The sequence below is a fragment of the Nasonia vitripennis genome, unplaced genomic scaffold (assembly GCF_009193385.2).
Source record: "Nasonia vitripennis strain AsymCx unplaced genomic scaffold, Nvit_psr_1.1 unplaced0245, whole genome shotgun sequence".
Taxonomy (NCBI): Eukaryota; Metazoa; Arthropoda; class Insecta; order Hymenoptera; family Pteromalidae; genus Nasonia; species Nasonia vitripennis.
Window position 1 is genome coordinate 27828 of NW_022280024.1, and position 27206 is coordinate 55033.

Consider the following 27206-nt stretch of genomic DNA (forward strand, 5'->3'; position numbering starts at 1 on the left):
CGTACATCGAGTACGATCGGCTCTAGCAAAAAACGCAAACAACATGCGGCAGGACGGAAGAAGAGAGTCACGAGAAAAACGAAGAAGAGGCCTAAAAAGAGAAGTACTCAGCAGCAGCGTCAGCAGAGTTTGAGAAGTGTTACGGATATTTTTGGTCCTAGGCGTATTTAGTTTGGGGTAAAAATGACATTTTGACATTCTCACTCGACGGAATGCATGTATAGCGAGATGGATCTATTCACGCTTCCAGCCACCCAAACGTCCATTGAAAGCAGCAGCTTTCTGCATTATAAGCCTGTGTCGTCTCTTAGCGACGATGTCGATGCACCATTGGAATTTGTCGTGCCGGCAGGTAGCGAGCATTACATTGATCTGGCTCACACTATGTTTCATGTTCAAGCTAAAATCGTACCCGCTGACGAGGCTACCGCAACGAACGAAGACCTTAAAGTCGGACCGATCAACAATTTTATGCATTCAATGTTCAATCAGACTGACGTTTTTTTCAATCAGAAAATTGTTTTGCCGCCTAATAACGCCTATCCTTACAGAGCGTACATCGAGACGCTTCTCAACTACGCTCCGGCTCCTAAAGACTCACATCTTACAGCGAGTCTGTGGTACGACGACACGAGCGGAGGTTTCGATTCGCCAGCTAATGTAGTGAGCACTGTCACAGCACCTATGATCGTGAACAAAGAGCTGGAATATCGCAAATATTTTACACAGAATCGACGATACTTTGACATGATTGGACATCTACATCACAACCTCTTTAATCAGGATAAAATGCTGATTAATGGCGTAGAAATGCGCGTACGTCTAGTGAGGAGTAAGGATGATTTTTGTCTGATGGACGCGACAGCCGATGAAAAATTCAAACTCAGCATCAAAGAAGCTACACTCATAGTTCGCAGAGTAAAAATCAGTCCTAAAGTTTGGAAAACCACGGCTAAATAACCCATAACGAGAGTCGAAGTTAAGTCGTTTACTCTTCACTCGGGAATATTGGGCGATTCGATCGACAACGTTATACACGGTCAGCTGCCGAAGAGAATAATCTTGGGCTTTGTGGAAAACAAAGCATTCAACGAAAACTGCGTGTTAAACCCTTTTAATTTTCAACACTTCTCTATAAATTATATTTCTCTCTACGTCGACGGCGTACAAATTCCAATTAAACCTTTGCAGCCACGTTTCACGGGTCTCTACAAACTCTATATTGACGCTTTTCAAACACTTTACACGGGCACAGGCGTGCATTTTCTCAACGAAGGTTTTGACATCGATCGCTACAACTATTACAAAGGCAATTTTTTGACGGCCTTCGATCTCACTCCTGATTTATCGGCACACTGTGCCACACATTGGAATCTCGTGCGCTCAGGTAGCATACGCATAGAAGTGAGATTTGAGACGGCTATTCTCACTGCTATCAACTGTATCGTTTACGCAGACTACGACAACGTTCTGGAAATCGACTCTAGCCGCCAAATCGTAACGGATTTTAGCGCTTGATGCGCACGTACACTCGATCGCAGCGCCTCAAAAAAATTTTTTTTTTGATTCGTGCTTCATAAGGCGAGCGCGCTGACAGTACGCAGTTAGTCTCCCTCTCGAAACAGCCAGCACCTAACGTACTCGAGCAGCAACAGCATCATCGTCATCAGGACGGACTACGTGATCGATATTCAAGGCTTTCGGGATATAAATAAAAAATTTATTCCCAAAAAAGTCGGAGTTTTCTCTTTCCAGAGCCGTATAGTTGGTCATTGGATCATTCGTGCGCCGTGCAGTTTTACTTGTAGCTATTGTTTCCTTTGTTGGACCGTGGTTGAGGTCCGACAAGATCAATCGAGACTCTCCCAAGGCTGTTCGACGTTGGTTGCGTGCATGGTACCCGCTTTTGTCTGTTGTTGGGCTTTGTAAGTTTGGCAATTTATGCAGCTACGCACGTACCTGGCTCCATCCTGTAACATACCTGGCCAGTAGTACTTCCGGGACAGTCGCTGTAGTGTTTTGGCCACTCCCAAATGCCCTGCGGTCAGATCGTCATGGCATTCTCTTAAAACTTCGGTTCGTTTTTCGGTGGGTATGCAGATTTTCCAATCTTCGGTCGCGTCTGTGCCGTTAAAATCCAACGTGTGTAGGATATGGCGGTGTAATGCTCCATTCTTGATGGAGCAGTACTCCGGATAGGTTTTTAATCCTGCCGGACAGCAGTCAATTTTTTTGTGTACCATGTGCAGTTCGTTTTGATATCGATGTTGCATACAGCTACTGGTTGTCTGGATAGAGCATCTGCGACGGTGTTATCCTTACCTCTTCGGTATTTGACCTCGTAATCCCACTGTGCTAATTCCATCGCCCATCGTGCTAATCTACCGGACGGATTGTCAATCTTCTCGAGCCATTTAAGAGACTGGTGGTCTGCCAGTACGACAAAATGATTGTCCTTGAGATATTCTCGGAACTTCTAAATTCCCCATTTTATGGTGAGACATTCTTTTTCTGTTACTGAGTATTTCCGTTCGGCCTGGTTTAATGATCGGCTGGCATAGGCGATCATCCGTTCTTTTCCCTCCTCTTCTTGAGTTAGAACTGCCCCTCATCCTTCGTTGCTGGCATCGGTTTGTAACACAAATGTCTTGGCGAAATCTGGGCACGCTAGGACTGGGGCTTGCACTAGGTCTTCTTTAATAGCCTGTTAAGGGGGGCCGTTTTCTTTGCCACTTGCGGAATAAACCTCCTGTACCAGGATATTAATCCTGAGAACCGGCGTAACTCTTTGAGGTTCGTTGGCGGTTGCAGATCGGTAATTGCCCTTACTTTCTCTGGGTCCGTGTGTAGCCCCTCCTCGTCGACGACATGACCTAGGTATTTCAGTTGTTTTCTGCAAAAGTGGCTTTTCTCCCAATTCGGCTTCAGCTTAGCGTCCCGTGATCGGCGGAAGGTTTCGCTAATCAGCTGTAGGTGCTGTTCAAAGTCCTCTGTAACAATGACTATGTCGTCGAGGTAACAGAACACATTTGGTTCTAAATCTGGTGTGATGACCAAAAATTACGGAGCGCACCACCTAGACTTCGTCATCGGCCACCCTGTAAACCTAGACACCGTTCTCATATGATTTACTTTCCTAGACACCAAAAACTATAGAGCGCACTACCTAGACCTCATCATCGGCCTCCCTGTACACCTAGACGCCGTCCTGATATGATTTATTTACCTAGACTCCAAAAACCACGTTACGAACTGTCTAGACCTCGTCACTGGCCACCCTGTACACCTAGACACTGCTCTTTAATGATTTTTATACCCGGACACCAAATACCATGGAGCGCACCATTTAAACGTCGTCATCGGCCACCCTGTACCTTTAGACACCTTCCTTGAATGATTTTTACACCTAAACACAAAAACCACGGAGTGCACCACCTAGACCTTAACAACATAACCTTAAATTTAAGCATACAATGTAAACACATTTACTCTGTGGGAAAGCGATACCCAACTGAATTACACATAATAGCTTACTGTGGGAAAGCGATACCTAACTGTATTACACGTAATAGCTTGTGCGTCCAACTTCACGCTCCTACCACTTTTTAGCTAGGAAGCCAACTTCATGGTCATTCTACACTGAATAAAAATGATGAGAAACTGTTCCGAGCATTCGCGATATATACACTCGTTTATTATTAAAAAAAACGGCTTATTTACAAAAATCTCGTTGGAAATCATAGTTCAGCTTAGAAAAGACACTAATAATAAGCCAAAAAACTCACTAACAGTAACGATAAGCATTTTTTTCTGTATCATGAAAAATCCGAACACCAATATGGAAGTAAATAGTGTCACAGGCGCCGCATCTCCGTCTGATTCTCAAACTTGCCTTCGTGACGCTACCGTGCCATTTGATGATTATATTGCTCAAAATTTTCGTTACAAACAATAACAGATTGTTTTAAAGTTAAACTTTCAATTAGAATTTTTATTTCGTCAAAATTTGCGTTCATGCTTCTAACATTAATGCGCATAATCATATCATTATTTTGTTAAAATTATCAATATCGCTACATACTTCTTCTTTCTGTACAGGGTCTTTTTCTATAGTGTCTAAAAAAGTTCCCATTTTTATTTTTTGTTCCTAATGCTTTTAGTTTGTTACCATTTTACTCTATCTGCAAAGTAGAAAGTTGTTGCTGAATTTGATATCGTCGGTATAATCGGTCCACTAGTTACCTTCTGTTGATGATACGCTGTGTTTACCGATGATATAGTAGGTCTCACTGGGTAATCAGTCATAATGACGTAATTATTAATTTTTTTCTGTAGGATGCTGCACAGATCATAGTCGTATGCATAATGATTTGGTTCCAGCTTCGTGTTATAATTGCTATTATTAATGTAAACACAGTTAATGCACTTCTTTGTAGGGTTTACACAATCACTGTTCTTGTGTGCCTTAGAGCAGTTAGACTTTGCAGTTTTGATAACCTACAAAAATTTTACTTTTGTTTTCCTTTACATGTTTGTATAATTCAGCCGGAACTTGCATTAGGACAGTACTAGTGTTATTATGTCTGTTATTGTACATGTATAAAACTGTACCTTTACTTGTAAAATTGCTGTAGTTCCTTACGCTAATATCTTCTATAGCTTTTATGTTCATTTTAGTGTGATTCTTGATTCCAACGATTTTTAATTTAGGATTATTCAATTCCTCTTTTTTAATGCTGCACAGCCCTTCCATTTTTTCCCTCAGTACACTTTTGGTTAGTTTAACACTATTGTTGTTTAAACAGGTGATTAACATTTTTTCTTTTCCATTCAGAAAAATACTTTTTGTTTGAATTTTCAGTAGTTATACATTCAATTGCCTTCTTTTTAATATCAATGTCACTATCACTATTTCTTGTCACTTTTATTTTAAGTATTTTTTTTTTTTTTTTTTTTGAGGCTTTGGCAGATTCAAGTCATTCTTTTCTTTCTTTAGTTCATTGACTAGTTGTTTTAGCAACAAATTTTCAGTTTTGATCAGTTCAAAATCACTCTTCATATCATACCATGTGTCTAGTATATCTTGTATTTTGTTTAGTTGCCTTAACGTTGCCTTAACCGAGGATTAAACCCCGGTCCTCAACTTCACAATCTATTCTTACTGCCTGAACTATTTTTACTTGTCCTAATGATGACTCGAAGATCATTTATGAATCTTAGTAATCTATCGTTTACGTGTATAGACTATCTGCTGCTAATTGATAAAATAAGGAAAATAATTTCATTAATAAAATAAAAAAATCTAATTTAACAATCAAACATAAGTTTATTTTGTGTTTTCATCTTTATAAATTAGAATAATTTTTCTATGCTAAATAATATAATGTTAATATCAAATTTAGATTATAAATATTAATCTTAACTTAGAAAATATTATAAATCTTTTCAATTTTTATCTTGAAGTATACGTGTAAACTGTACAAAGTCATAAATCATACGATCAAAAGCTATGGAGTGTATCACCAAGACCCTGTCATCGGCGACCTCATGCACCTGGATACAATGAAAATGTAATGAAAATCCCAGTACCCTCGTAGGGAATTGAGGCTAATATGGCCACGATATGTCAAATTTTATGCCCAGTATAGCTATATTATGTGGCATATCGTGGCCATATGTCTCTGTTAACAGGCGACGGAAAGTGGGCATAATATGGCATAAAATGTTGGCGAACATTTTATACATGGCAACCGAACCTTGCACATATTTATGCATATGTACATGCAAACATGACCACACTCAACGCTCTCGCTGAAATGTATACTTTTTATGTGGGTTTAGATATTAGAAACATTAAGTAAAATTTGTGTGTTCAAGATTATCAACGATGAAGTGTAAAAGTGACGATCCTGACAGATAATCTCTCAACTCAGTGTTCGAGTCAGTCGCAGGCAGTATCTATCATTATATTGCCTTATATGCAGTATATTCATGCAAGATATTTAATTTCTGGTGTAGATGCTTATTTTATTATGTAGAAATAGGCTAGCGTAACAAGTTTTGCATGTCTGTCTTTGCTAGCTGATCCACACCTAACCCCATGGCTCCGGGGGCAAAATTTACACATAGGTGTTTACATGAGAATTTAAATTATAGCACTTGAGATAAAGACAAGTGAATATATTGTTTTTGAAACAAATTACCATGCAAAATTTCAGCCCTCTAAGTATGATAGTTTTTAATTGAGAGCAAAAAGAAAAATTGAGTACAATCATTGAGAATTTGATTTTGCTCTCAATTAAAATCTATCATACATAGAGGGCTGAAATTTTGCATGGTGGTTTCAATTTATTTGATTAATAATTAATTCTCATAATGTTGATGTCACGCGAGAAAATTATCAAAGATATTAATTTTAAAATAGAGGCAATTGTATTTACAGCTTTAGAAATTAAAATAAATTTCACAAAATATTCTAATAAAATTTTTAAGCATAAGGATTTTCTTATTCTCAATTTAATACAAACAAATTGGCGAGCTAAGACGAGAGATAACGAAGAACTTTACGTTCTTTAAGCAACAAACTGCCAAACGAGTTAAGAAGCCTCGAGGCAAGAATAGTCGAGGAGAGCCACAGAGCCTCCAAAACAGACCACATAAGACATCCGGAGTCCAGAGAGCACCTATGAAAATCTATAACTGAGCCTAGGAAATTCAGAGTAGAAGCCTTTGCAGAGACCCTACTAAAAATAGTCAATAAGGTTTGATCGAAATCATTTGAATTATCAACGAATTCTATGCTAATTCTGAATACCATTTTTTGTATAAAGCCTCGATTAAAATCGATTAGAACCAACAGGAGTTGATAGATTTTAATACGAAAAATAACAAGAAAAGTCGATAGTTAATACCAAACATTGGTTTCTATTAACTTTACTAGTTCTTTTTTGTATACAATTTTATCGATTCCTATCGATTTGTATCGATTCTATCTATTATAATAGAGTTCTTATGCAAAAAATGAGATTCAGATATAGCTTAGAATTTAATTAATAATTAAATCGATCTCTATTGACTATTTTTAACAGGGGAGCTATAGAGCCTCTGCGATTAGCTTCCTAAATGTCGCTAAGCGGGAGCCTATAGGGCCCTCGCACGCTAAAAACTTAACTTTAGGGGAATAGGAAATAAGGAGAACTAAGGAGGAATAAGGCGGAACAAGTTACTTATTCTCCTTGTTCCCGCTTATTTCCAAGCTCGGCGCAACCTAACCTGCAGGAGATTGTTTATCAAGAAATTAATTAAAATTGAATTAAGTAATTTGAACATAATTTGTTTAATAAATTAAACGAAATATATATGATAAGTAGTTTTATAATTAATTTAACTGATTTAATATAGATAATAAAAGAAAATATATATGATACGAGATATGATGAGTAATTTTATAATTAATTTAATTGATTTCATCAAACAAGAGGATAAATCTACAGCTGTATACCCTTGAGTAGGCCGTACACTTCAATAATTTATTTTAATTGTATTTTCATGCATGGACAGTTTCTCTAAACTCTGATTGTCAATTAAATTGGTTTATATTTTTAAATTAAAAAAAAATTAAAATGTAAAAAGCAGCAGTATTTATCCTCTTGTTTAATGAAATCAGTTAAATTAATTATAAAACTACTTATCATATATATTTCGTTTAATTTATTAAACAAATTATGTTCAAATTACTTAATTCAATTTTAATTAATTTCTTGATAAACAATCTCCTGCAGGTTAGATTACGCCGAGCTTGGAAATAAGAGGGAACAAGGAGAATAAGTAACTTGTTCCGCCTTATTCCCCCTTATTCCTCCTTATTTCCTATTCCTCTTAAGTTAAGTTTTTAGCGTGCGGGGCCCATAGAGTCTCTAGAAAAGTTATGCCGCAAAACGAGTCAAAATCTCGGGGTACAACACTAATGGAAAATTAAAGAGGTTCTGTGTTGGCGAGTCTTCGCGCCGCTTGCTGTCTATAGTAAACTACAGGGCTAATCTAGCGCCACCATGCGGGCAGCGCTAGGTATTCACGCGTGCTCTGCAAAGTACTCACTCTCCTGCCGACCGCTCTCGAAGCAACAGCTCCGTCGCCCGAGTTATATATATATATATATATATATATATATATATATATATATATATATATATATATATATATATATATATATATATATATATATATATATATATATATAAGAAGAAAATAAAGAGAGTTATAATAGAATATTAGAGCCTTGTTTAATCACGAGTTCTCCTCACCAACCATCCAACTAGGATTATTCTAACATTCTGCAAAATTATCGCCAGAGAATAAACTACATTGTTTTAGAGATATAAAGAATAAAAAATTTCCAAAAAAAAGATTGAAACCTTGATATCTTAATAACCATAGGGGTTTAAAAGCTGCGCAATGAACTTGGCCAAAATACATAAAATACCTACTTCTTGCCAAAATCACAAGTGCAATAAAGCCTTTTTACGTCCGTAATCGAGGCACAAAAAACTCATTTTTTTCAGTTTTCGATTTACTATTGAAAAAATAAGTGGTCAAATCATTTTTTCGTGAGGTTATGATGTTTAGTTTCAAAGATATGAATTTAAAAAAGAATCATCTTTTTCATTTTATCTGCCGAACAAAGCGGTCGATCCCGAGGACTAAACGAGAAAAAGCAGATAATTTAATTATCTTTCAAATGCATTATAGCAGAATTGTTTGTAACAATGGGATGACTGAAAAAATGCAAAATAGTGTTTTTCAAAAATAATTGAGAAAATAAAAAAAACTGTTTTTCCCAAATTCAGAATCTAAAAATATATATGCGTGTCAAATTTTATTGATATTGACGGAGTAGTTCCAGAAATATTACGGTATACACACACACACACACACACACATCCATACATTTTATAAAAACACTTGATTTGAACTTCTAACATACCAAAAAGTATTTTCTAGAAGTTTTGACGAAACTCAAAATTTTACTATTACAAAGCTTTCTCTAGGAGGAAGCAAAAAAGACGTCGGATAAAATCTACACAAAAATAATCCTACACCCTACACTAACTAATTCTACACACGAAATAACTGCACGGAAAAATTCCTTACACACATTTTCCGTAATTTTACTAGACTGCAAAACTCTACACAATCGTAAAATCTATTGTTGTCATCACTGTCTAAGAATAGGTTATACGATTGTATAGAGTTTTGCGGTGTAGTAAAATTATCGTAAATGTGTGTAGGGAATTCCCGTGCAATAAATATCTGTGTAAAATTTTTCCGCGCCGTTGATTGACACCGAATAAATTATACACATAAATACCTTACAGAAACGTATTTTTCTACACGAACAAATTCTACACAGATAAATAAAACTGTTGTTAAAAGTGTTACCCTTATGGAGGACAACCTAACCGTACACAACAGTGGATCTTTACCGGTTAACCGAGACGAAGTGCATAGTTTTTTTTAAATGAATAATAAAATTAAATTAAATCAATTAACATAATTTACAAGCCCTTAGGTATTACTTTTATAAATTGCAAAGCAATTATTATTAAATCAATTTTCATCCCGAAAATACATACGAATCTACTGTCCAACTACTCCGATCAGGCATTGTCTATGTACTGCGATCATTGTCCAACTTATATGGGTTAAAAACTGTCCAAGTACTACAGTAATCGCAAACGGCTGTCCAACCACCTCGATATATTAGCATAAATTAAAACCAACTTTTTTAATAGAAAAAAAGCTTATATCAAAAAATTTTTTGTTTGTATCGATCGATAGGAAATTATCTAAGCTTCACACGCTGGTCCTTTTTTTCATAGTTCTATTTATATATACACGATTGATGATTTTCTGAAAAGTCCGCAAAATCTGTCCAAGTACTGAGCATTTTACCTCAGGCGAAAAGCGCGTGTTCGATCATGCACGTGTTATGAAAAATAATGTTTGACATTTCTTGTGTATTAGAATATATACGCTAACACCCGACATCTAGCAACCCCGCAGCGCCCTCGCTGCGTAAAACAGCCACGACCACGTGATCCGCCGCTGCGTTCGTCGGCGCGCTCCGCACGCCGTCTCACTTCTTGCGCGCTCGCCGAGCAAGCCACACACTTTCTCAGCCACGCCAAGCTTTTCTTTTCCTTTGTCCACGTTAAATTCAGTTACCGAATAAAGCCACGTTTATCTTTCTCATAAACTTAAGTGTTTTCCTTTTACGTATCACCTTATCCCTGTTATTCCCGTCCGCTTGTAGCTAATATACCAACATTGTGCTGCACAATAACAGTTCAAACATTATTAAAAGGTTCAATTTAACTTTTCAAATTCTACCTATTACGTAAATTGAATTCATTATGGGTTAGGAATTTTTCAACTCCGTTCATCCTATGAGAAACCTATTATAATTCATGAATAATGACGATAGTCTAATAAAAAACTTAATCGAAGAATAAAAAATAAATTAAGTTTTATCTTTTATAATAATTACTAAATAATGTAATTAAATTAAGTATTATTAAGATATACCAACATTACTATAAAATATAATAATTTTTTTTCTGCGTATCCAACAAATTTTACTGACCGCCAAACGAACTATACACATAAATACCCTACACAAACGTATTTTCCTACACAACAAAATTCTACACAGATATATTCTACATGGATATTCTCTACAGATATTGCTTCCTCCTAGAGGAAGCTTTGTAATAGTAACATTTTGAGTTTCGTAAAAACTTCTAGAAAATACTTCTTGGTATGTTAGAAGTCCAAATCATGAGTTTTTATAAAAAGTGCGTATGAATGTGTGTGTGTGTATGTGGATGTGTGTGTATGTGGATGTGTGTGTATGTATACCGTAATATTTCTGGAACTACTCCGCCAATATCAATAAAATTTGACATGCATATATATTTTTGGATTCTGAATTCGGGAAAAACAGTTATTTTTTATTTTCTCAATTATTTTTTTATGGCCATTTTTATTTTTGAAAAACGCTATTTTTCGTTTCTTTTCAATTATCCCTTTGTTACAAACAATTCAGCTAAAATGCATTTAAAAGAGAATAAAATTACCTACTTTTCCTTGTTTGGTCCTCGGGATCGACCGCTTGGTTCGGCAGATAAAATAAAAAAGGTGTTTTTTTTATTAAAAATTCACATCTCTGAAACTAAACATCATAACCTCGCGAAAAAAATCATGTCGATGGGTCACGTATCAAACTATTTTCCATTAAAATTTCAAGTGATTTGACTACCAATTTTTTCAATAATAAATAGAAAAATGAAAAAAATGATTTTTTTTTGTGCCTCGATTACGGACGTCAAAAGGTCTTATTGCACTTAAGATTTTGGAAAAAAGTAGATATCTTATGTTTTTTGGCTAAGTTCATTGCGCAGCTTGCAAACCCCTAAGGTTCTTAAAATATCAAGGTTTCAATTTTTTTTTTTAATTTTGTGATCCCTTATATCTCTAAAACAATGTAGTCAAATGCTTTAAAATTTTATTTGGTGATTAACCATAAAAAATCTATCTGCTGCTAAAATTTTAAACGATTTCGTCAAGTGGTTCTCAACTAAAAAGCTAAAATGTAAAAACCGATTTTTCTCAAAACTTTTGCTTCCTCTTATAGGGGTGTCGTTGCACATCGTTAAAGTCGCTCCCTATGAATTCATGTCATACTGATATATATATATATATATATATATATATATATATATATATATATATATATGCATATATATATACACATATACAATGAATTGTCTTAAAACATTCTGAACTTTAGTTAACAAGTTATAAGGTTTAACAAAAATAATAATTTTCAGTTATACAGGGTAGACAGGGTGAGAGACAAAGAATTTGAATCCTGATATCTTTTAAACTAAACGGTTTTATAAACTGCAAAAATAACCTAGCCAAGGTGATCGAAAGATCAATATTTTCCCAAAATTTCAACTTAATTAAAGCTTTTTTACTCCCGTAATTGTACAACATAGAAAACCCATTTTCTTTAGTTTTCGATTTTTGAGATTAAAGACTAGTCATCAAAATGGTTTAAAAGTTTTACAGCAAAAAATAGATATTATCGTTTTTTATTGTCATAAACTTTTTCAAAACGTTTGACGATATTGTTTTGGAGATATTAATTTTTTTTTTTTAAATCACCTTTTTTATCATAAAAATTGAACGGAACAGTCTATCTGGAAAATCTTGCAAGAAAAAGTAGGCAATATTATGCTGTTTTAGATACACTATTGTTGAATATATTTTATAGATCATATGATCAAAAAAAAGCAAAAATACTTTTTCAAAAATTGAAAAATGGCTATAATATGGCCGCAAAATGATCAGAATCATAAAAAAAATTTTCCGAATTCAGAATCAGAAAACATATATCCATGCCAAATTTGATTACAATCGATCGCGTGGTTCGACAATTATGACGGTATACGTACATTATACACACACGCACACAGCCATACGAATGGACATTTTCTAAAAACGCATGATTTGTACTCCAAACACTTCCAAATGTGTTTCTACGAATTTTAAGTGGAACTGGAAATTTTACTATTACTAGCAAAGTCCAGCGCGCTACGCACGCTCAGTTGTGTTGCCTAGTTCGTTACTTAACCTCTAAGACTTTACTTAAAATTTTACAATCCTTTCTTTAAAAAGTGATACTGGAAAAGTAAAGCCGCTGAAAATGCTAAATTCAAATTTCTGATCCAGATTGATTTTAAAATAATGATTTTATTGTTATAATTGAAATTACATTTTAAATTTTGGCGCCATTTAACACAGATGTCGCTTCATAACCAATCAGAATCACGTATTAAATGCTTCACAACAATTGCTTCAAAACATAGGCCATCACTTTTTTTAGAGGAGAACAAAGCTTCCTCTTAGGAGTAAGCAAAAATAGGTGCATAAAATATCCGTGTATAATATATCTGTGTAGAATTTTTTCGTGTAGAAAAATACATTTGTGTAGGGTTTCGGTGTGTACAGTTTGTTCGATGTCGTAATACGATGTGTTTTGTAGTAAGAATTGCCTTTATTTAATACCTAGTATAGTAATTATATTACAAATTAAATACACAAAATTAGAAACGTGATGTTTCTGGCACATAATACCAGTCTATAATACGGTTATTCGTTTTATACCTCTTTAATGATAAAAATGTCAGACTCATAATATGTTGATTAATACAAAAATGTATAAATTTATATATTTACTTTTTCCTATACGAATTTGAAATTCAGATTTTTGTTTTAAAGTATTAAAAATAGATTGTAAGAGAATAACTCTCTTCTGGTTAAATTATAAAAGTTCATCAACAAAATTTTTTATCTATTGCTGAACTTAAATGCGTTTGTTGTTTGATTCAATATATAAAGCTCGAACATTTTTTTCATTGAAAGATTATAGAAGAGAAATTATTTGTACTGTATGCAAAATATTCTTTAAATCATAAGAAATTCTCGATTTTGCTTACTTATTATATCTTATTTAAAATTGTTAAAAAATGTATTCTTCTTTAATTTTCTCTTTTTGAAAATGTGTGTTGGATTTATATCCAATATATTGAAAGTATATCTTCGAACTCAGAAGGTGACAATTAATGAATGATTATTAATTATGAATTTAGAGAAAAGTTTTCTCCTTACGATACCGAACAAACTGTACACATAAAAACCCTACGCAAACATATTTTTCTACACTGATATTTTCTACACCGATATTCTCTACAAGAATTTTTTATTATTTTACTACACAGCACTCAGAGAAATATCTCATTGCGGAAAAAAGAATCCTTTCGATTCAAAAGGAAAATAATCTTGATTATACTTCCAAAATGCAGTCTTTTTGAACCAAAAAGAAAAATATTTTCGTACAAGATCCGCTTGCATTAAACGAATTCCTTTGCTGACAAATGGAAAAAATTGAGCTCTACAAATTCTATTTTTCTGAAAAAGAATCATTTTTTCTTAAAAGAAAAAAAAATTAATTTAAAAAATGTCAATATAGATAGTAATTCGACGACCAAATTATTATTTTTAAAGAAAAAAGAAAATCTTTGTTAACAAGGGTTAACTCTCCCACGTTTGTAACGTTATTATTTTTGTAAATATGGAGGGTAACAAGTATAATTTTGAGGATAAAATAAGTTGCTAGTGTGCTTAAAAATTTACTAAAAATCGTTAGTTGGATGTTATTGATAAACTTTTCAGGAGAGGAAGTTATAGGATAGAAGTTATAAGATTATAAATGATTACTTTTATATTGATAAACGTCTATCGAAATTTTTTTATTTTACCTCATTACCAATTTAAAATACTAAAACATATAAATAATATTTTGAAAAATTTATATTTATTACTAAGAACCATATTCTATACTGATATTATAAATATTCCTTTAAAATCCTTATCATTTTCAACGCAATAAAATTGCTTCTAAGAACTTTTAAGACATTCATTCAACTAGAAATTTTTATTTAAAAAATTTAAGAACAATACGTATGCATTAGTGAATATAATTTAGATAATAATAATTTAAAAAATGTGTATAAAAACTCAGGGATTATAAGTGTATAAAACATATTGCTAGTTTTAGACTGAAATAGAAATATGTATATGTGCGTATTTGTGTGTGTGTGTGTGTATGTGTATGTGTGTATGTGTGCATGATTTGCATTTAATTATAAACGTGACCAAAAAATAGACTTAATATTTTAATGTTCAAATAATGGAATACCATTACAGTATACATGCACAAATTCATTTAACAATATTAAGGGAATTAGAGTTTGTAATACGCGTGTGTTGCTGATTACGTATAAATAATCGATCTTGCGCTGAACCAGCGTATACGTCACTATCACCGACGTCACTGGAGAACCGGCTGTAGCAGCTAACATGAAGCAAGACTAGTGTGTATTCGGTGGGAGGTAGAAGCAGTAGGAGAGGAAACCCTCCCTTTTATACATAATGAAAGTGGGAGTAGGTTGTAGAGGAGAAGTGAAAGAGAATGAAGGGAGGGGAATTGACGTTGTCAAGAACGAAGAGACAAGAAGAAAAAGGGAGAAGAAGATAAGAGAGAACTTACTAACACACGCGCATACACAGATGCACACGCGTGCGCGGATTGATACGAAGAGCGGGGATTGGCTGGCAGCTGCTCAGCGTTTCCAAATATGGGACAGGCTCTGCGGTCCATTCATAAAACTACGGGGCGCGCCGCCGTTTAGTTCAGTCTGTGTGCGACCCCCACGCATTCAGTGTCATTGGTACCGCATACAGCATCACAGTCACGCACGTACGGAAACATGCGTCTAACCAAATACGTTCATAATTAAAATTGATTTTGCATAAATATGAAGGCAACAGTACAAAAATAAATAACTTGAAAATTATAAAATATTTATTCAGTCCATAAAGTGCTGCTAAGCTTAAATAGCATTATTGTTATTTTTTTAACAAAAAAATAGTGCCGAAAATGTAAAATTTATTACTTATATTTTGTAAAATGATTCATTTACTCATCTAAAAATATCATAAGTACGAAAAAACATAGTAATTTTAGATAATGACTATGGATGGAATGGAAGTGATAGGATCTCATGCTCATCCTGCAGCAACTAGTCCTTTTTTATTATCATCACCACCTCTTAGTCATCACCATGCAACCTTTAACGTGCAAACAGTGCAATTAAGTTTTGATGCATGCTTGACGTATAATACCTCAACTACGTGTGGTGCTAATAATACTGGTTGTATTAGTAGTGTTAATATACTCTCTGGAACGTCACCATCCACATCTATAAGTGCTGCAGGCTCTGCTGCGGTACCAGCAGCAATAGCAACATCAACAGTAACATCACTGGCTTCAAAAACGGTGCCTACATTAACATTAACTACTTTACCTATTCATCGGCAATGTATTATTGAAAACTCGATAGAACAGCATCAGAGAACAACTGATATTGATAATCCGGAATTAAGACAACTTAATATAGAACAACCTTCGCAATTACTGGATAAATCTGTTAGTATTAAAAAACGACGATTTCAACGAACAAATTGTGATGGAAATAATAAAGAATGTACTGTAGAGTGTCAAGACGTTGAACCAAGTTCGGACGAAAAGGACAAGCCAGGCGATCTTAACACACCAGTTACAACCAGTAGTGATTTGCCTTCATTTTTTGGACCTGCAGCACTTGTAGAACCACCACCTATTTCAGGTATACTTTTCCTATGCCCTATAATCTTTTTTTTTTAATGAAATCAATGTATTAGTAGAGTTATTAATATTAAAAAAATTAAGTATATAATTCCTGTCTTATATGCCTTTTTGGGCAACTGTTTCAGTGTGTGAATTTTTTATTTAAAACAATAAATATATATGCTCTATAAAATAGTTCACAAAAAAAGAAAATAATTTTGTCTATAACTAACTGTGCACCTTCATTTTACTATGTTAACAAAAATGTTTTAATATATTGCAATTTAAATAAAAAGCATTTACTATTTATGAATATGAAACAAAATATAAAACGTAAGGCGTAATCCTTATAGCCGAACAAATTATGTTTTTTGATAAGATTAAGTTTATTGTTGAGAAATTTTAAATTAGTTAATATTGCAAAAAATAGTTTGTTTTAACAAAGCACTGCAAGGATTAAAATGTTAATTTTTGTTTCTGTTATTTATTCAATTATTTTCAAGTGAGCAAAAAGTAACGTTGATTGTATGAGCAATATACCCGGCTAATGTCGAGCATGTTGAGTCGGATCAATACTTCGCGACCCCGACATTCAGAAAGCTCCTCCCCGCCTAAGCCAACTACCCCTCCCCTTCATACCTATCCATTCATACTTGTAGTACGCTGTCGCAACAATACTGAATTCCAGATTCAATAAAAAAACGTTAAAAAGTAAAAGAACATATCGTTTATTTCTTTATAAACATGCAGACACATTTTTTCGAACATAATAGAAAGTATTGATATCTAAGTTTAGTGCATATAAACGATATCGACAAAAGATTTGATTTCTTAACGTCTTAAGATACAAAATATGCAAACTTGAAGTGAATAGCAAGTACTATACAATCAAGACAATGGTTTAAAATGACAATTTCGATATTTTTTAATTTCTCTTTCCAATTTTTGGGTAATTTTACAAACAGTTTAAGAAAACACGAATTTTTCTATGAATTTAATATAATTTTATAGCACAGTGTAGCTAAAATCAGCTGTTAAGTCACGAATAGGCAAAACTTGTGGACTTTAGCAGCCTGTGCTATAAAATTTTATACGATACTCTTGACTTAAATAGTTCAGTTTTATACGGCGCTTAGCGCCCTCGCTACGCTCGGGTGCTAACTGCACCGTGTAAAAAAGAACCATTTAAGTCACACGCATCGTAATGTACTATTCTACTTAAATCACACGAATCTTTATGAGAAGACGGGTCAGGGTAAAAATTTTGAAAATTAAAAATTAGAAAGGGTAAAGATTATAAATTCAAAAATGTAAAATGCATTCTATTAATATACATGTTAGTTGTTTAATATTTATATTTCAAAAATATTTATACGGAAGAAAAATTTAAATATTTCCGCAACCATTCTCACTGTCACTGTCTCTTTGTGTCATCAAATTATAACTCACTAAGGTTATATACATGATAAATAGTATATTTCATTATCTGCCTATCTACCTTTCTACCTATTTTATTTATTTATTGAACCCGTAATATTACAGAGCATAAGTATACCACTAATACCCGAAAAGCCTACAGAGGTAAACAGTATTACCTGATCGCAGAACTGGGGTGTATACAGATTATATATATAATCTCAGTTTAAAAATTTTGAATTTCCAATCTTTACCATTTAAAATTTTTATTTTTCAAAATTTTTACCCTTACCCGAATGAGTGATAAAAATAGTTTTAAGAAAGCCATAGTGATTTTCAATGCGCTTCCAAATCAATTAAAAACTGTAAATATACAAAACCATGCGCAAATTAATAAGATTAAGTATATTATACATGCTGGATAAGTTATTTTTAGATAAGTTATATCAGAGTATTACTTAAAGTGATCTCACAAACATATAGTTGTAAATTATATATATATATATATATATATATATATATATATATACATATATATATATATATATATATATATATATATATATATATATATATATATATATATATATATATATATATATATATATATATATATATATATATATATACATATATATATATATATATATATATATATATATATATACGCATATATACACACACACACATATATATATATATATATATATATGTAATTTACAACTATATGTTTGTGAGATTTCTCTCTCTCTCTCTCTCTCTCTCTCTCTCTCTCTCTCTCTCTCTACCTCGTACTTACACGGACACACACGTGGCATCGCAGTTACAAAAAGTATGGGCATTCATTACGCATAATGCTACGATTATTTATAAGCTAAGCTTAGATTAAGTATGTGTATCGGAAACTTGCCGTGTAATAACATTTTAGAATTAGCAGGTTTCATGCAGTAAACTGGCTTTGAATAACTCCCTCTCGTCAGCAGGTTACTTGCTAGAAACCTGTTAAAAAGATCACTCTGATAGCAGGTTTTTAGCTGATTTCATGCTAATTTTTAACGGGTTTCGTAAATTTCTAGCTGAAAACCCGTTAATATTTCTACCAGGGTATTCTACACGCATTTTTATTTATTTCCTTCACTTTATAGCTCTACACAATCATTTATACATTGTTGACAACAGTAGGTTATATGATTGTCTAGAGTTTTGCGGTATATAGTAAAATCTTTGAAAATGTTTGTAGGATATTTGTGTGCAGTAAAATTCTGCATAGAAAATATAGGTGTAGATAATTTGGTGTAAGTGTAGGATTATTTTTGTGTAGAGTTTATTTATACACATAAAAAACCCAGCAGTTTCTGCTGTAAAACACGGCAATTTTAGCTAGTGTTGCTACTGTAGCGACTGTTTAGTAAAAACAGCGAGTGACCATCAGTTTTGGTAGGTTTTGACAAGTTATCTCTATGTCGAGGATATGTAGTTTATTTATAGCCTTTTAAAACATAAAAAAATCTATTGAAATTAATTTTTCAAATAAGTAATATGATACAATTATAAGTAATGACTACTATGGGACCAATAAGTAACAAAATTAAAATTTTTCATGTAACTCATTTGCTAATAGTCACTCTGCATGCAATAATTAGATGGTAATAAGTTGATGGTCGTTATTCAAGGTATATTTTACTCTTTTATAATGATTATTACTCATAATTTTAATTTAAATAATCACATTACTGATTAAAAAAATTAATTTCAATAGATTTTTTTATGTTTTAAAAGGTAATTAATTACCTACATATCCTCGAGATAGGGACAGCTTGCCAAGACCTACCAAAACTACCCGTGGATACTCGCTGTTTTTACTGAACAGTCGCTACGGTGGCAACACAGCTAGCATTGCCGTATTTTACAGCAGAAACTGCTGTTTTATTTTCAGTGTAGAATAGACTTAACCTCAGAACCATAATATTGACTTTACCTTTTGTAACATTTTATAACTAATATCTTACGTCATGTTTATACTAAAAAATGCTCAAGAAATGTTTGAAAAAGTTTTTTATCGATGGGCGAAAACTGGGCCATTTTTCGTCATTTCTTAGAGAAACGAAGTACTTATTTACTATCTTTTAAATAGAATTGATTTCTACAAAAAAAGTTATGTATATGATTGTGTGTGTATTTTTAAAGTATTTTCACGATGCCAAAATAAAACAGCATTAATTGTAATGCATTTCCATATTGCGATTATTATTTTTACTAATTAGCAGTTTTTGAGTATATTTTTTAGACTTCTAAAAGTTTCTTACGAAAGCAATTCCAATAAATCATTTTGAAAATTTGTATGCATATCTTTGGGAATATTCTGAAAATAAGTTAGTAATGTCGGGAAAGGTACTTTTACTTAAGTTTGTTTATCATGAATATTGTTAAAATATATGTTTTTTTTATGAATGTTATTATTCCCATCCATATTTTTAGAATAACCCTTGTTTCTCAAAAAAATTTTCTTTAACTCAAATTCATAAATAAACGGCAACGTTTCGTCCCTGGTGAGGACCTCTTCAAGCCATAATAATTAAATAAATAATATTACAAGAGACAAACGTGTCTCTATTGTCGTAAGTGTTGTTTTTTTTTTATACTTTATTTGTTTTAATCGTTTTTTTACATATTCACCTTACAATAAAGGACTGCAGAGATTCCTGCAGAGAAATCTGCAGATAAATCTGCAGGGAAGTTGGTATTTATAGGGAATTTCATATTTCTGCAAAGATATGAGAATTTCATTAGTATATGAAACTAAATTGTATGCATTTTAAAAGTATTGGTGGGTATAATATAAAGTTTTGGAGCATAAATTATGCCAAAGTGAAAAAAATATACACAAAAAGTAACGTGATTGGTGCTTGACCCAGTTCCTTTCGATTCAATAGTATATTATTATGACACTGTTGTGGGAGGTGTTTTTTTACCTTGCTCGAGGTTTTTCCCACGAGCGTAGCGAGTACGGTACTTCATAGGGGTGAGGGTAAACATTTTGAAAAATAAAAATTAGAAAGGTTAAAGATTAGAAATTCAAAATTTATAAACCGAGATTTTGAAATGAAAAAATTTATAAAACAAAAATGTCGAATTGAAATATTGCGAAAGGTGATATTTGTAGTTAAAATATGGCGAAAGGTGATATTTGTAGTTAAAATATTGCAAAAGTGATATTTTTAGGAATTTCCAAATTCAGGTTTTCAAAATTATATCTTTCCAATATTCTGGGACTTAAAATTTTACCTTTCGTTATAATTCAATTCGTAATTTTTGCCTTTCAAATATTTATTTTTCAAAATTTTTACCCTTACCCATTCGTACAACAACCATAGCACAACAACCTCAAAATCTATAAGATCTTTTACTCCACACAGAGCTATTTCTACTTATAATATACTACAATATTCCAACATTAATTTAATGTTAATTGTTCTGTTAAAGTCACATTGTTTTCGATCATTATATTTTTAATACTCAAATTTTGTTGATAATCAGTAATTTTAAATAATTTGAATTACATTCGAGCACCCATGTGAAAAAAATTTGAGAATATCCTGTATGTAATTTTAATAAATATCATTTAGAATCGTTGATAATTAGCAAGACACATGAGTATTAAAAATATAACTACCGAAAATAATGTAACTTTACCAGAACAATTAATATCAAATTTATGTTGGGCAATACTTTTTTTATAATTTTTTTTTTCAACATTTGTCAATAATTTATGCTCTTTAACTTTATATTATATCTAACAAAGCTGTTAAAATGCATAAAATTTAGTTTCATATACTAATGCAATTCTCATATCTCTGCAAAGTCCAAATTCCCTGCAGATTTCTTTGCAGGAATGTCTACAGACTTTTTTTTGTAAGGGTCCAGATTAGGAATGAGAGTTTTTCTAGTGAAAAATGCTAATTTTTGTCGGGTATAAGTGAAATGTATGTAAATAGTATATTGTGCAACAAGGGAATAAAATAAGCTATGTCAATCGTGGGTGAGGTGTTCAGCACGTGGTGTAAGCCCCTCACCCGAGTCTGACACAGCTTTTATTCCCGTGTTACACACCGTGTTTTTCCAACAAGGGCATGAAAAATACTTTTTTAATGCGTGAAAGTTGTGCAGAAGATCGTGCATTTCAAGTCGTGCACAAAAAATTTAAGAAATTTGAAAAAATTAAAAAATTTGAGAAATTTAAAAAATTAAAAAATTTGAGAAAATTTGAGATATTTGAAAAACAGATATTAACAGAGGGGAGAAAATTGTTTTCTCTCCGTTTGAGCTCAAACTTTTTCTAACACGCTTGGAATGGACGATTTTCTACGCTACTTTTAGGCATGAAAAAAGGCCCATTTCATGCGCATGTTGGGAAAACATTGTTGGATTCATTTGGTCTAAACCCTTTGCGCAAGCAAAATTTTCAAAACCCTTGAATTCGTAAATCATTTGGAAAGTGTAGCTCTGGATTTACGAATAAAAATTAACACCGAACAAAGTGTACACATAAATACCGTACACAAACATTGTCCTACACGAACAAATTTTACACGGATACGTCTGCGACATTTTCTACACCTATTTTTTATTATTTCAAAATCAAGTGTTTTAAAATTAGGTTGAGGTTAAGTGATTGTGTAGAGTTTGGCAGTGTATTAAAATAATAAAAAAAAATTGTCTGCTTTTGCTTCCTGCTAGCCTAGGAAGCTTTGTAATGATAAAACTTTCAAATTCATAAAAAAAAACAGATTAAAAATTCATTCCGTGATATTTAGAGTTCGAAGTGCTTTTAGAAAATGTCCGTACGGATGTGTTTGTGTGTGTGCACGTGTGCGCGCAAAAAAAAGGAGAGAGAGAGCTTTATTTGCACTGTGGCAAAACAATGAATATAGAGTATATATACATTTAAATATCGATAATAAAATACTTTAGGCAAATAATGGTTAAATAAATTTAAGAATCATATCACAGAATAGTGAATACTAAAATATCACAGGTTTCGGTAAGATCACATATAATTAAGAGAAAATATATCACAGTATAATATAATATTTTAGGTTTTGACTAGCCCTCTAGAAAACTTATGTGATAACACTTCCGTCGATATCGTATAAAATTTTTGACGTGGCCCTTATTGGCCAGCTGTCACATACATAAATACTTATGGCTAAGGATCAGAGGCAAACAAATGTACCCCTTTAAATGCCGAGTACGAAGGCATATGACGAAATGCAGGGGTGGGGGAGTTCCAGAGTCGTGCGTCCTGGACTCGAAGTCTCAGCACCCGCTCTTGGAATGTTAAGTTCACGCTTGTGCTCACGCTTAGTAAATAATTCAGCCGGTAACTGGGCTCTTGCATATTAACAATTCTCTACATGAGAAGGACTGTGAAGTACAGCCTGCGAGAGTCCGATCTAAGCCAGCCCAGTTGTCTCCGATAGGGAGATATGTGCTCATCCCGCCTAACCCCATAAATATACCTCACACATGCATTGCTCAGTCTTTGTAGTCTCGTCCGTTTTTCGTTTGTCGCGTCTAGACACACGATTGAGCAGTAGTCGAGATGTGGTTGAACTAAAGTCTCGACCAGCCTTTTGCGAAGCGTCTCATTGGTTCAGGGCCGAATAAACCGCAGACTGTATAGCGCACTGTTCACCTTTTTTGTTATTTTATCAATCTGCGGTCTCCATGTTAGCTTACTGTCCAAGGTGACATCGAGACTCACAACCTCGCCGCTGAATGGGATAAGGACACCTTTCCTCAGCTCAACTTCCATCATTTGCATATAAGCAAAAGAGAAGGGGACCCAGAACAGAACCCTGTGGAACTCTTAGATTGGTTTCCAGGTAATCAGAGCTTCCGCTATTTCGTGTAACCACCATCTGGGAGCGACCTTGTAAATACGATTTAATCCACAGGAGAGCTGCCCTGGAGAAACCCAGTCTTTGAAGCTTTCCGATAAGTTTTGTCGGTGAGATGGTGTCGAAGGCCTTGCTGAAATCAAACAGCAGTAAGAGAGTAATTTTCCGTTTGTAAATGTCCATGCGCATGTCATCTGTAAGTTTAATTAGTGCTGTCTGCGTACTGTGGTGTTCACGGAAGCCGGCCTGGAGAGGATCAAAGAGTTTATTTTTACTGAGATACTCCGTGATCTGGTTATAGGCAATCCTGTCGAGAACCTTGGAGAGAGAGCACAGCAGAGCTATGGGACGAAAGTCCGAGACCGCTGATGGTGTTGCATTCTTTTTAAGGGATATGAGCTGCGCTCTCCTTCAGGCACCCGTGAAGATGCCCAGAGTAAAAGAGGAGTTAAAGATGTTAACTAAATATTCTCCAATAACCGGGAGCGCCTTGGCGATCGCCTGGTGAGGAATCCCGTCTCTCCCCTTGCTTGCGAGGAGAAATGAGAAACAGCAATGACCACATCACTAAAAGTGACTGGCTTAAAACAAAAGCCCTCCTCGCTTGCCGTCACGATCAGGTCCATTGCATCATCGATGTTCTCAAGGGGAGAGGTAGAGATTCCCGCAAAGTGCTCGCTGAGCGTCCCCGGAAAGAAACCGTGAAGTTCCTTCTCTTTTCTCTTGGGTAGGAGGCCGAGGTTGCGCATCTCTTTCCAAATGTTTTTATTCCCATTCAGGGCGTCGGAGAGATGTTGTCTCATGTAGGAGTTACGCTCCTCACTGATGCACACGTCGACCTCTTTGCTGAGCCGGAGCAACTCATGGAACAGTTGAACATTTCCCGTGCGTTCATAGCGCCTTTCGGTAGCTTTTTTCTTGTCCATCAGTTGCCTTAGCTCTGAACCAATCCAAGAAGCATATTTTCGATTTGGGCAAACCTTCTTTAGAGAGATAGAGAGAGAGAGGGGGGGAGATCTATTACGTACATTGTAAGATTTATAAACCTAGCTAGCTTTGAATGTTAACGAAATGTGACATGTATCTTTTTTAGATTCTGAATCCGGGAAAAGAATTTTCTTAACACGTGCATGAAAAAGACCCGTTTCCATGCATCTTAAGTAAATAGTAAGCCGTTCATTTCGAGCGTGCGGGCGAGAATCATTTTCTTCCGCTGCAGCGGAAGGGAATGGCTATTCCCTCACACTACTTAAAAACACTGGAAATGAATCAAATTTTGAAAAAATTTTGAAAATTTTTGAAAGAGAGTGGCTTACGACTTGCAACTTACCATTCACTCTATATGCATGAAAACAGGTCTGTACAGGCACTTGTCAAAAAAGTACAGTGTATAACAAGGGGGGAAGGCAATTACTATCTCGGGTAATTTAAATTTCACCCTCGTTAGAAATAGCCTGCCCCCCCCCTAGTTGCTCAATATACTATTTATTTTGCCAGCTAATTTTCGTTTAATGATCGTTCTTTGAATGTTTGAAAACTATCTTGAAACAATTTAACTATAACGTGTTTTAAAGAGAATAAAACTTTTACAAGGTAAAATGTTGGCAACTATAAGTTTGGTCTCCACCCTAGTAGAAAATAACCCAACAGTTGATTATGGTTGGCCAACAAACCTGCTAAAAACGTTACTTTGGGCAACAGTTCAACGTTGATAAGTATTTCTACCAGGGCATTTTCATATTCATTCTAATTTCTCTTTAAAAATTTCTGTATATGCTTATAAATATACGTTAACGAATGTAGTGAAATCAGTTTTATATATGTCAAACATCAAGCATTAAAGTTCAGCAGGTGAGATAAGATCAGCTGACTAGTGGTTATTACAAAAAAGGTTACAATTTTCAAAAATATTATTTTAATGCAAACTTTAAAGCCGTTCCTTTGTCTTAATAGTCAACGATGTGTACTGACTAAAAACAACTTATTGTTTACTTATCAATCATTCCCCACACAAATATGCACATTTATCGCTTTTTTAATGAAAGCAAAGAAATTCAAAGCTCCTTTTTGATTATAATAAAAAAAAATATTGTAATTTTAATATGATTTAACAAATTTACAGTTTAATAATAACAATTCGAATGTTTTATCGATAAACTATAAGACGACGGAACGGCAAGTGTGCTTGAAATAATATTTTTGAAAATTGTAAACTTTTTTGTAATAACCACTAGTCAGATGATCTTATCTCACCTGCTGAACTTTAATGTTTGATGCTTGACATATATAAAACTGATTTCACTACATTCATTAGCGTATATTTATAAGCATATACAGAAATTTTGAAGGAGAAATTAGAATAGAATTCTTGTTCAAAAGTACAGATTTATGAAGATGCCCTGGTAGAAATGCTTATCAACGGTAAACTGTTGGCCAAAGTGACGTTTTTAGCAGGTTTGTTGGCCAACCATAATCAACTGTTGGGTTATTTTCTACCAGGGTGGAGACCAAACTTATAGTTGCCAACATTTTACATTATAGAAGGTGTTTTTCAAACCTATTTCATACTCGTTCAATGCGTTTAATTTAAGTTCAGAAGAAATTACCTCAACAGATAATTAATCGACCTTTCGAGAGCCTTATTATCTTGCGTATCTTGTCTTTGAGGACCTGCTGCTTTTGCTATTGAGCAACCTTGATCATCTGGGGCGTGAGGATCTTGATTGATGAGAAAAAATGATAGAGCTTGAAAAAAACTAACAAAAACGAAGAATATCTAATAAATTTGTCCATTAACGTAGAGTAATTCTTAGAGTTTCTTCAAATTTCTTTAGATTCGTAAATAATTTTTTGTGTTTCTTACAGTTTCTTAGTTTTTCGTAGTTTTAACTTCTGCCAGGAAAGGGTTAATTCGCACATTACAGCCTATAAAAAGGAGACAACCCAAATGGGAAAAATCATTAATACTTCAACACAGATTAATGAATAATTCGCAAATTAAGGCGCCGCAAGAGGGTGCTGTCATCGGCTCTGAAAGTTATACCTTATCACGTAATCTTTAGAGGCAGGTTTGAACATGATTTTACTAGTTTAAAGAAATAGAAGTTAAGAACTAAAATATTATGTAGCGTAATGGTTTATATAGTAGACATTTTTTAATTAATGTCCTATATTAATGGGGGTACGAGATCTTTTGAAAACGGAAGCAGTATTGTTAATTCTAATCACATATTATTATGTGGACATTGTGGAATCAAGCAAAATCCACAAACTGACAAATATTTTGAAACAGTAATAAATGTAAACACATTGTAGGAGTACTGTTAATTTTAAATAGGTTCATATGTATATGTGTGTATATATATATATATATATATATATATATATATATATATATGAACCTATAAAACGTATGTGTGTATATATATGTATATATATATATATATATATATATATATATATATATATATATATATATATATATATACACACACACACATACGTTTTCGAAGACTAATATATGAATAATAAATATTGATTTAATATTTATGATTAGGAACACAAAAGATTCTATAGAAATATTAGGATGTACTGAT

General features: G+C 33.5%; 2 protein-coding genes across 2 annotated transcripts in view; both read left to right on the forward strand.

The window, feature by feature from the left end:
* Positions 1-228: 228 nt before the first annotated feature.
* LOC107981817 (uncharacterized protein F54H12.2-like) lies at positions 229-960 on the forward strand. The gene has a single exon (XM_016988504.1). The coding sequence runs from the start codon at positions 229-231 to the stop codon at positions 958-960; it is 732 nt and encodes a 243-aa protein (XP_016843993.1).
* Positions 961-14815: 13855 nt separating this feature from the next.
* Positions 14816-27206, forward strand: part of LOC103317637 (transcriptional regulator prz1) — a 41130-nt gene continuing 28739 nt past the window's right edge. Inside the window, exon 1 of the mRNA XM_031933426.2 lies at positions 14816-16313. Coding sequence (XP_031789286.1) covers positions 15656-16313 — 658 coding nt within the window. The 5' untranslated portion in view covers positions 14816-15655. The remainder of the gene's footprint in view (positions 16314-27206) is intronic.

Excerpts from the sequence above, each read along its gene's own strand:
- LOC107981817 (XM_016988504.1), top strand. The coding sequence starts at position 229 with ATGGATCTATTCACGCTTCCAGCCACCCAAACGTCCATTGAAAGCAGC.